This window comes from Lytechinus variegatus, chromosome 5 (genome assembly GCF_018143015.1).
Source record: "Lytechinus variegatus isolate NC3 chromosome 5, Lvar_3.0, whole genome shotgun sequence".
Classification (NCBI taxonomy): Eukaryota; Metazoa; Echinodermata; class Echinoidea; order Temnopleuroida; family Toxopneustidae; genus Lytechinus; species Lytechinus variegatus.
In genome coordinates this window covers 3,043,467-3,055,896 of record NC_054744.1, presented here as the reverse complement: position 1 = coordinate 3,055,896, position 12,430 = coordinate 3,043,467, and the positions used below count along the sequence as shown (strand labels likewise).

At 38.1% G+C, this 12,430-nt stretch overlaps 1 protein-coding gene across 2 annotated transcripts; it reads left to right on the top strand.

Annotated features, from left to right (window-relative positions):
* Positions 1–740: 740 nt before the first annotated feature.
* Positions 741–7,015, top strand: LOC121415071 (kxDL motif-containing protein 1-like). 2 transcript variants are annotated; one of them, XM_041608153.1, is made up of 4 exons: positions 741–833; positions 4,372–4,656; positions 5,535–5,581; positions 5,904–7,015. In XM_041608153.1, the coding sequence occupies exons 1-4, from the start codon at positions 802–804 to the stop codon at positions 6,227–6,229; spliced, it is 690 nt and encodes a 229-aa protein (XP_041464087.1). In that variant the 5' UTR covers positions 741–801; the 3' UTR covers positions 6,230–7,015. The 2 variants fall into 2 exon arrangements, with proteins under 2 accessions (XP_041464087.1, XP_041464088.1); XM_041608154.1 differs by lacking the exon at positions 741–833 and adding an exon at positions 3,698–3,853.
* The last annotated feature ends 5,415 nt before the right edge of the window (positions 7,016–12,430 follow it).

Genomic DNA, 12,430 nt, shown 5'->3' with positions numbered 1-12,430 from the left:
CTGTAACTTTTGGATATCTAATCACTAAATTTATAAGATAAATGCTTGAATGCCCCTTTTTAAATTTAAAACAAGCATCGCCGAGAGAGGGCGCTATATATCCAAGATTTGAATATTTGAAATTTTCTCAGAGAAGTGCAGTTGGAAAAATATCTAACGGTTTCTACGCTTCAGTAAGACTGTCATATTAGATGATATTCGATTATCAATCACATTATTGACCCTTTACCAAAGCTATACACAGGCTTTAAAGCTTCATGGCGAAATGCAGTAAGTTTTTTGGTCCCGCCAAATCATCATGAGGATTCCTCAATTTCTAATAATTAAAAAAATGAAAAAGCACCCCAGGATCAGCTCGGTCGCTTTGCTCCCACTCTTTTGATATTTTTTTATGAGTCTTGTCCCCTCAACCCCCCCCCCCCCCCAAGGAAAATTCTGCAACGACCGTGGACAAATATCTAGCAATTGACTTTAATTGAAATCTGTTCATTCGAATGCTTCCCAGGGTGAAGACGAAACAGTAACAAAGTGCATCTGATGGCCTAAACGGTTGGGACAATCTAGCTGGAAAGAAACATAGTATTACATCAGCTATTTTGACTAATCCTGCTGTTTTTAGAGAGAAAACTTTTCCATCCCTCACATTGCAAATTGAGAACAACAATCATAAAACACACGTTACAATAGCAACGTTGCGTGTCTTTTTGATCTAATGTCTTTGACTAAAGGTAAACCCGGAAGTGCTATTGTTTGGTTTCGGATGTGACCCGCTGTTTTGACTGCAACAGTTTTTGGTTTTCGATGACAATCATTTTTCAGAAGCCATATAATTGGTAAGAGCCGAGTATGTAATGTAAGATTTTAGAAATTTATTACTGTTTTATTGAGAGATGCAGCTATAATAAATAGCTGTCTCAAGAGAGTTAACTCACTCAGCTAACTATTGAACTCTGATTCTGAAGGCTGAAGCCATGTGTAGTCCCGCTAACTAGTAGTAGTAGTACCTAGTCTTGAGGACGCAATGATGATGATTTTTTTAGATATGTCTTACATTTCTTCATCATTGACGTCTTGACACTCTCTCCATACTGCCTTCAGCGAACGACCAAAACAAAGATGGATTTCCCCCCAAAATCCATCTTTTTAAACCGAAATGACTAGAATTTTGTTAATTTTATTAATTCTTACACCTTCCTACGCCTAATGCGTAGGAAGGTTTTAAATATTACTTTAAAAAAATGTAAAAAAATGAAGATTTCTTACCTAACTGATGCCGCGTAGACCTCTCGTTCCACATGTAAACAACGGAAATACAATAGCGTCGACCCTTGAACCGCTTATGTATGACGTACTTCCGGAAAGCAATGCCGTCTTAACGAACAATTTAGAGATAAAAAATCTTATTTAACAAATATTAAAATTATTTCGTGATCATAAATAATTCATATCAATATATATGAATTATTCGTGATCACGAAATAATTTTAATATTTGTTAGATAAGATTTTTATCTCTAAATTGTTCGTTAAGACGGCATTGCTTTCCGGAAGTACGTCATACAAAAGCGGTTCAAGGGTCGACGCTATTGTATTTCCGTTGTTTACATGTGGAACGAGAGGTCTACGCGGCATCAGTTGGGTAAGAAATCTTCATTTTTTTACATTTTTTAAAGTAATATTTAAAACCTTCCTACGCATTAGGCGTAGGAAGGTGTAAGAATTAATAAAATTAACAAAATTCTAGTCATTTCGGTTTAAAAAGATGGATTTGGGGGGAAATCCATCTTTGTTTTGGTCGTTCGCTGAAGGCAGTATGGAGAGAGTGTCAAGACGTCAATGATGAAGAAATGTAAGACATATCTAAAAAAATCATCATCATTGCGTCCTCAAGACTAAGTAGTACCGCCCGGTACTAGTACTAGTATAGTAGGCCTAGACCAAAAGCTTCGGTCTCTGTTATGTCGGTTGTTCAGCTGAACTCCGTTGGCTTTACTCACCAAATACGGAGACCGAAGTTCTAGCACGATCTGTACAGGGGACGCAATGGCCATATGTTTATGTACTTAACATCGGATAAAACGGGATAGTAAATTTGCGCAACAGCCGAGGTAAATCACTGTTTTTGTTCCTTTTAACTTCATTTTCTCCGTTTTTTTGCAATTAATGCCAAGAGGGAATATTAATTTGCAAATTGGTCGCGTTAATTTTCAAAAATTTTATTCATTAAGGACAAAAATTGAAGAGCCCCGACGGGGGGATTTTGCATTGCAAGTCCCCTAATGGTGGGTGCACGATAGCGAGCCGTCTGTGTACGAGGAGAAATTTAAAAAAAAATATTAAAAAAACTTCTCGAAACAGACGGCTGCCAGCTGTCTATAGTAGGCCTAACTGAACATTGCTGAATTGTGTGTAGGCCTATTTACTATTTGTTCTTAACTTTTCGCTTTTTAGTTTAATTTGAGTTTAACCTGAAGCAACTCACTATCACTCCTAGTACCAAAGAGGTAAAAATAGACTTCATAGGCGACAATAGTCATGATAGTGCATGCATTGCATTATTGTCATCTGATTATCATTATGGCCTGGGCTGCATGGGATCGAAAACTAAAACTTTTAAAAGGGGGCAATCAAGCGTACACGCATTACGGACAGTCCGCATTCTTGTCTTTATACCTTGCCTTGTTTTTTTGTTGATGCCCACAATCAGTATATTGATTGGCATATGAATGTCAAGATTGACTTGACCTGAATTTTGCCTGGACCAGCAGGTGCAATAAATACACCGGGTGCACACCCTACTCTGACGAGTAGTGTATTGGTTTTAACGTGCATAGGTTAAGACTCTCCTATACACGGGACCAACATTTGTGTCCTTTCAGATGGACGGAGTGTTTTCCAACTGCATTCACACCTGCACTGAATACAGTGGAGAGGCACGCTAACACACAATGCTACAGCATGAGATTTTTTCAGTCATGGCAGTGCACATGCACATAGCTAGCTAACGGCCCCCTTTCCGATCCCATGATCATTGCTGTTCTGAATCTGATTAGCGATAAACCTTAGCTTAGAGTTACATACATGTAGACACCGGGGGGCCACTTACATTGATGAGTAGATACCATGCGCAACCAAAAAAACGTAAAAAGGATGTCTTTTTCACGATAGGGCACGTTACGTATGTAACGTGATAAGGGTATAAAAAACACCAAAATAATGAAAAAAGGGGTGTCTATTTCGCTAGGAAAGCTACGGGTTTAGGGTCGAATTTGCGGGGGTGACAAAACAAAATTAAAATGTTTGATAAAGGATGTCCTTTTTGCCCCAACACTGTTCAGAGTCCGATTTGCACGAGTTGTGGAAGGTGGGGCCGTACGAAACCAAATGGTGTGTAAAGGTAAAACCGACGGACCCGTACGTGACAATATATCGCTGTACTTGTTTAGGGGTTCATTTCAGGTAATACTTGCCAAGAGTATCGTTTTGTTTACAATACTTGTTAAGGGTAGGGTTTGAGACGCCAATACTTGTTAAGGGGTGCATTTTCAGAACATGGAAAATATGTGTTTAGGGTGCTTTTCGAGACCCCATGGTCGCGCATGGTATCCATTCGTCAATGGAAGTGCCCCCCCCCCCCCCCCCCCCAGGATGTAGACTCTACTCATGTCATGATACATGGAACATGATGTTTGTCAACCTTGTGTGACATGTCGACTGGTTGTCGTTGAGTTGGGAAAAGCCTAGGTCAACTTCAAGAGTCAAGTGATGTTCGTGTAGGCTCCACTCCACTTCACTCCTGCTACCTACCCAAACATCAAATCTTAAAACTCGCTCTGATACTAGGAGTGACAAAGGTGTGTCTTATTAAATGTGTATTAAACGTAAAACTCAGTCATGCAACAACATGACCTTAAGATTTCATTAGAATTTCACTCTGTGTTCATCCGATCAGTCTCAAAATTGGTGATTTAGAGCCAGTGGCAGTGATAGTTTCCTCACACGTATTAATTCACTGCCAATTCCAAAACCTCGTTAATGCAATTGCGCATTGATCGCAGCTCAAGATCATTTAATCTTCATAAGTATTCCTGATAAATGAATATGCAAATAGTGAACATTTGTTTTATAATGTTTTTGATGTCTTTTGGCCAAATATATTTTAATTGCCCAAATTTTAAAAATATCAATTTTTTTTATTTTCTCGAAATTACCTCTTAAGGACTTAGGTCTTTTTTTATATTCATATAGATCTACTCAATTTGCTATCTATCCTGCCATCTTGCTATTTCTGATTTTCACTCCTACTTGATTAAAGAAATATGAAAATGTTGAACCTTGTCCTTATGATGTTTTACACTCACGATCCTTGCAGCATTAAACCAAGAATGACCTCTTCCAACACGGGGACATCTCTTACTCCGGGTTCTGATGCTTTCCTGGACTCACTACTCTCTATGGTCAACCAAGAGGACATGATCGCTATCCTCAAGGCCCAATCACAGATGCTGGATCGCTTTGAGAAGACCAATGAGATGCTCTCGAACTTCAATCGACTGTCGGCCAAAAGATACGAGAAGACGTTTGAGCAGTTCAAGGAGCATACAGAGACTCTCTTGACCATGAAAAAAGATTTGGATACCGTGTTCCGCAGGATAAGGTAATGTTGGTTGTGAAACAGCATAACTTTTGAGGTGAATTCATCTGCTGTGAATTCTCTGAAGATATATGGTTAAGATGATAGTTTGGTTCAGAAATAGGAGGATTGGGATATTTATTTGATTATCGGGTTAGGTTTCATGTTTTGAATACATGTGCACATTCCGTACTGAGCACTAAATAGAAAAGGTAAATGCGAAGGAATCATGTTGACAAGATTCAAATTTCATTCATTCATTCATCATCCTCATTGTTTTCATCTTCGTCCTTATCATCATCCAATAATATCATTTGCTTCAGAAAACCACTAGTAAACTGGTTTTGATCATTTTATTTAAATAAGAAACACACTTCTCCTTCAATATTTTTCCTTGCAAGTACTGTAGGTACTTCCTTAATCCATATTCCACTTTAACCCACCCTTATATACAAAAAATGATAAAAATGTATTTTGGAAGCAAAAAGATACTTATGGTTTATCTGTTATCAAGCAAAGATCTGAAAATGTCTTTTCCTTATGGCCTTTGCAATCTTAACCATTGTTGCCTCGTTAAAATTAAAGATTTTCAGTGCACATGCTAATTGAATAATTTATTGCAATTTTCTTTTAAAATACATAAGCATTTGAGGAAACAAAAACATGCTTCTAAGTTCTAATAAATGCTTTTCCTATAAGCTCTTTCATTACTTTGTTGACCAAGTTTTTGAGGAAAATCAAAATAATTTGTTTTTAATGTGAGAAGCGGTTTTGATTCTTTCTTAGTAATAATAATTACAATGTAATGCACTTAGAAACAAAGTGTAATAAGCAATGTAGGTAAATGTGCAAATTATTTTTAAATGAGATACTAACTACCATTTTGATGTTGTTTCTTCTAGAGCACTGAAAAAGAAGTTAGCTACAGATTATCCAAGGGCATTTGTTGGTAAGTGGTAGCATTTAAGTCAATTTCTTTTATCCTACTCCTCGTTCTCTTCCTTCTCCTCTTCCTCCTCCTTCCGTGTGGTGTTCAATGACATAGGGGATAGTGCAACGTCGATCTGAATCTACTCATTGGCTTCATAGCCCATGATTTCAAACAACATATGGATTGTTATAATAACTTCTTCGTAGGTAGAGGATTTTAGTTTTAATAAGTAGAGGTCATTTAATAAAATGTCTAGCATATTATTCTGGTTTAAAAAAATGATTCAACTTAAGGTTGACTTATTAATGAAAACTGTACTGTATGTCTTCCATTTTCTCAGCTGCTCTTGAAGACATCGTCCCACCCGACCTTGATGAAGAAGAGGACGAGACTCGGCCAGGACTCTCCCATTCTCCTTCCAAACAACATCATCAGTCATCACCTAGACAACAAGAACAACAACAAAACCAGCAGCATCTGCATCCAAAGCAACAGCCGCAACATGCACAACACATGGCTCAAGCTCAGCAGCACCATCCGCCACGTACGCTACAAGAACAGAAGCAGCAGTTACTGCCAAAGCAACGGTCGCTGGACAATGTGGGTCGGCCTGGATCCAGGGAACAGGCGGCAGATTCCAGAGGCGGGAGTGATGGTGATAAATGACAGAAGTCCATATTAATTCAGCATTTAATCTGTGTCAGTGACTGTGTTTTAGCCGCGTGAATTGTTGATATTGCCATATTTATATTTGATACAAGTTTACACAGCCCAAAGAACATTTTGAAAACATTATGTTTTGGATTTCCTTGGACACTAGTGGGAAATTCTTTAAGTGTTGTGTTCAATTCCTGGACAATATACTGTACGCAAAGCACTAAAAATCAGGAAGGGCTGAAAATACTTGTCTATTTGTTGACTTGTAATCAAAGTGCCATTGACTTGTCCAGATAACCTGTCTCGCCAAGTCAACTTATGAAAAGTTGGATGTCAAAGTGGCGAGATACACTATCTCGTCAAGTTGACTTATAGGAAGTTATATGTCAAAGTGTTGACATTTAACAAGTTTTATGGGGAGATTTAATTTTAGAACTTAATTGATTGTGCGTGCATATGGATGTTGATCTGTAGTCAGCTACGCTGCAGCCTGGATTGAAAGAGGATGTGTTGCGTGCACGCTGTGGATATAAAGGGGTACTCAAGGCTGAAAACGAAAAGGTTTTAACAGATAAAGAAAAACTAAACCAAAAAATATGAAAAAAATTTGATCAAAATCAGACAGAGAAGAACAAAGTTATGACATTTTGAAGATTTGCATTGTTTTGGTGAAACAGATCTATGCATGTTATGGCATCTTGGTCCTTATCTGAAGATAGGGAGTCCTGAATAGCAACATGTCAAACAATGATTTCCAGTGCCAAACTCTCTCTCTCTCTATATATATATATTTCTAATAGCTCTCTCTCTCTCTATATATATATATATGCTAATAGCACCCTATTTCAGTATAAACATTATAGTCTCAACTGGACCACATAGACACAATATTATCTTATCCTTCCCTTTTTGTAGTTTTGGTGAAAGATTTTTTTTTTAAACAAAATCATATCGATCAAAATCAGACGATATTCCAAAACATTAAGCAGACTACACGTCTATATGACCTTTACATATCAGATAAACATGAAATGCATGTATAAGAAAAATTTCTTCTTTATGTGTTCATGTCCTGGTAGGTTTAAAGTTCCATTAAAATTCCACCTCTTTTCAGATCACTGGAGCAAACAAACTTTCTATAACTTCACATTCACTAGGCGTCTTCCGGAATTAAACTTTGTTAAAGTCTAATGCATAATTCACATTTCAGAAAACAGGAATCCAAATTTCCAAGTTTTAAATTTCACAAGAAGTATTTTAGATATTGACCTATAGATCTGATTAGATAAAATTGACATAATTGGTAATGTCAGAGTTGTAAAATGTGAAAAATATGCCGAAAAACAAACGGGTCAAAACTTTTTTTTACGCCAGATTAAGTTCTAATTTTTTTTACCTCTCTAGAATTCGTCCTTGGCGAGTCAAGCGTCTCAACGCTAATGCAGTTGGTTCCCCGGGTGGGTTGACATCAGTGGACCTCACTCCTCCAGTGTTGGTAGTGGAACGCTGACCCTCAGTGCGAAGACCTGTCTCTGGTCTAGAGATGACCAGAACAGGCTGTCTCGACGACTGGATACGTGATGAAGGATGATCTGTTTCTGGTCTAGAGGTGACCAGAACAGAGTTCTGTGTATCAAGTGACTCTCTGCTAGCCCTCACGTGTTCTCTGTTACATCTGTAGATAGTACCATCATGGTCTACCTCATAAGAGCGTTCATCTAGTCGAAGTATTACTGCCTTCCAACGGTCTTCTCCAGGATAAAATGGCTTCATCCTTACTACATCACCTTCAGTAAGAACAGGCAAGTCCTTGGCATGCTTATTGTTATACTTTGCCTGTCTCTCTTGGTTACATTTTAGCTGCTCTCTCTCATGTTTTGTTTCTTGAGTCTCGGGATGCAAGAGAGATTCAGCTGTTGGAATTCTTGTCTTGGTCTGGTGTCCCAAGAAAAGCTGGGCAGGACTTGAGTCAAGGCCTTGAATTTTTTGAGTTCATCAGGGCAAGGTTCTGATCCTCTCCTGACGATCTGCACTTCTTCAGCAATTTCTTTGCTGCCTTCACAGCTGCCTCTGCCTATCCATTCACTTGCTACTGTATGGCGATATTGTTTATGTGTGTGATTCCAAGCTCCTTTGCAAATGTATCAAATTCCCTTGCCGTATCTGCTGAAATGATTACTAAGCTTGATTGTTATACTCTAGCAGACGTCTCCATGTTGACCTTGTCTAATTCAAAGAAATTTGATAAGTAACAAACTGTTACAAGGTATTCAGTCCCATCCAGAGTCGTCAGGTCTACACGGATCTTCTCCAATGGTCTGTCTGGAACTAGGTGTGACATGAGTTGCTGAGGAGCTTGAGCACTGGAATATTCCGTACAAGTCTCGCATGTCTGGATCCATTCCCTTATCTCCTGCGTCATATTCGGCCAGAATACAAGCTTCTTCGACTCAATGTCCAATCCACACCATTGTGACCTACATGAAGATTTTCATGACCTTCTTCCTCATTTGTTTTGGCACCACCAGCCGCGCTCCTCTGAAGATTAACCCATCAGTCACTGTCAATTCGTCGCAGACGTTTGAAGTATGGAAGTACGAGAGCTGGGGCCTGGTGCTTCTGGTCCGGCCAACCATCCAATACCTTCTTCAGGGCCTAGAGAGTCTCATCACTGCCAGTATGTTGTCTCCATTCAAGGACCTCTTCTTCTGGTAGAAGTTCTCTTTGCCTCTTACATAATGAACATCAATGTTGTAAGCCATTGCTCTGAGGAGCATTCCTTGCAGCTGCTTCGGTACCCTGTCCACAGGCTTCTTGACAATGCTCTCCAGCAGATTGTGGTCTGTGTAAACCTTGACTTCTCGACCAAAAGTGAATTGATTCCACTTTTCCAAACTGAAGACAATGGCGAGCATCTCCTTTTCAATCACCGAGTACCTCAATTCAGCATCTCTCTGAGCCCTACTGGCATACGCTATCGGCTTGCCTCCCTGCATCATCACTGCTCCTAAGCCACATGCTCTTGTATCTGCCTGGATCACCAACTCCTTTGACTGGTCGTAGTAGGTTAGTACTGGTGCCCCTATCAGAAGTTCATTAAGATTCTTGAAAGCTTGATCATGGACTTTGTCCCAGGTCCATGCAACAGTCTTACGAGACAAATTGTTGAGTGGTTGCATCGCATCAGCTAGCTTGGGAAGATAGCGAGACAAGTAATTCTCTATCCCTCTCAAGCGGTCTATGTCATCCTTGTTAGCAGGAGCTTTCTTCAAGATGGCCTCAATCTTGGACGGGTCTGGTTTCAGTCCAGCACTTGACACTATATGTCCAAGAAACACCATCTCTCTTTACCCAAACTGGCACTTATGCTTGTCCAGAACGATGCCTATGTCATGACATCGGTAAGTGCTTCCACTGGTATCGACCTCAGGGCGTAGCAAATGTCAGATGACTGGATGCTTCATCTAAGACACAATGCAGGTAACCATGCTTCAGGTCGCAAACAGAATATGCTTGCTTTCGACAAATTTGGCAGTATGCTTTCAAGGACTGGTAGTGTCTTCATGTATATTCAATGAGCAATTGATGATAATTTTATTATATGCAACGATGCTAATTCAAATTTTGTCCTTCAAGAATTAAAGAATATTGGATTGACAACTGATTTGATTCATTTCAGCAACTTATGTAGCAGTATTATAAGGGAGAAATATCATACACATATATGAAAATATGAAATAATTCTGATTTTTTCATTTAATCTCAAAAAATAAAAAGGAAAGTTGGGCATGACGTCATCAGTCCATGTAATGAATGCATGTAATCGTTTTCATAAACTATTGCTGAACTTTAAAATTCATATACTTTGTAATCAGATTTTGATGAAATTCTCAGCATTTTGCTCATAGATTTTACACTAATTATTTAGATAAATTATTTTCAGCCCAGAGTACCCCTTTAAATCTTGCCACTTTTTATTTGTCAATATAGTAAGATTACTTGATAACTTTTTATATGTCGACTTGGCAAGATAATGTACAGTTAGTGAACCCAACCACAGAATGCACTCCTTCATGCTGAGTGTTGAACACAAGACACCAACACTACAGTGTTTAGCAAGCTCAGATTAACAAACTTTATTGAATGCAGTAATTTATCACCTGACTTTACAATTAGACATCTAAGACAAGGCAGAACTTGAACACAGGTTGCTGCATAAGCGCTTGCCCGGGGCAAGTAAAAGTTAGGGTCGGGCAAGTGTTTTGAAGTAAAGACCAAAGCTACTTGCCTGAATTGGGCAAGCAAACTTCTTACAGTAGAATGACCAAAATTAGGGTCGATATGATATTGACCCGAATTTTAGTCATGGCAGGCAAGATAAAAACAATTTGGAAAAAGAAATGCAATAAGGTAGAATAATTAATGTCAAAAGAGAAAAAGGTCAATGGTTTATAAAACTGCAAAGCTTTCTTTTAAAGAAGTAAAACTATTTTTTAAAGGATTTTTGAGGGCAAGTATATTTCAACTATTTAGAAATTTACTTGCCCGACTGGGCAAGTGCTTTTAAAAAGTTATGTAGCACCCTGTTGAACACTTAAAAATATCATTTTCTGGTGGAGTTCACTAACTTTTGAGCATTACTGTATATGCCATGATTACTTACCTATTTTTATATGGACTTGAGGAGATAATGCATCTTGAAAGGTCGATGGCACTTTAAAACTTCCTTAAATAAGTATAGTATGAACTTATATACAGTGTGTTTTGAAATTAAATAATTTCCATTCTTACCCAATAGCCCTCTGCGTAATTGGCAGAGTCAGAGCTCTTCCGTTTCATTATTATAAAGTCCTGTGTAGAATCTGTTCAGTATTTGGTAACCTTTGGCATTGCAATATTTTTGTTTGTGCCCTATTGGTACCACCATTGTTATATGGTTAAATTATGGACTGTTTTGACCTAAAGCGTTATATCTTTGTATTTGGTGATAATTACTTTGTAATAAGTTATTACTATGTAATAATGTGGAAGAGCCGTGGTGTAGTGGTTCTGACTCTAGCCTTGTAAACAGAGGGTCGTGTGTTCGAATCCCACCGCAGTCTAGCGTCCTTTGGCAAGGCGTTAATCCACACTTTGCCACTCTCGACCCAGGTGCTAAATGGGTACCCGGTAGGATGCGAAAGATATTGTATGTTTGATTTTGCCAGCGCCATAATGAGGATGCGATGAATGCAAGGAATGCTCCCCAGGGAGTGGAAATTGTGCACTTCTCGTGCGGGATTGAAATGAATCCAATGACCGGGGTAATAATATGCTGTAACGCACTTTGAGCCATTCTGGGAAAAGCGCTTTATAAAAATTGGCTATTATTATTATTAATAAGTTAATATGTATTTTTTTTTATAATTTGCATTAGGTGCTGTTCATGATACACTGCCTTGTTTCTGTACATTCCTGCAAAATACATCAATGGTGCAATCGTCTGTTTGCAGGAGTGACAAATTGATAAAGCAACACTAAATCTTGAAAAAACAAAAAACATGTTTTTATTTCTTTACTTTTGTAATTGTGATTGCAATCAGTGTGTATATATATGGCATTTTGTTCTGAAATATCAATCAATGTCAGGAAATAGGTTTTGATACAAACTAGTGAAATAGTTCTGATATCATGAATGGATGGGATGAAAGTATTTAATGCTTACATCAATGAAACCTACATAAGCTCTGGTCAATACTTTTGACCATGATGTGCTTCATAGTGCTTCATAGCTTATATGCTTTAAACATGTCAAATGCACTTTTGTCTTGGAATATTTTCCCTGCCAAAATCTTATGCATTAAATTGCAAAAGTAGGGTAAATTAACCTGTAGTAATATGGCAGCCATGTCTTAGACACTTCAGTAGCACAATTATCATAAATCTCTTGATACATAAAACAAATTCTGGGGAGCGTTTCATGAAAGGACTTGTCGGATGCTTTATCTGACAAGTCCTGTTTTATCCGACAGCTATAATAGTAATATTACTTAGCCAATCAAATCCAGGAAAGTTGTTAGATATCACTTGTCAGACAATAATGTTCATGAAACGCTTCCCAGAATTAAATAGTTCTCACCAAGTTGAAACAAGAACTTATTTCTAAAAAGGTCAAATGGATAAAGGGTCAAAATAGGCAATGTTCTTTTGTATAATGTTAATGCTTTTATA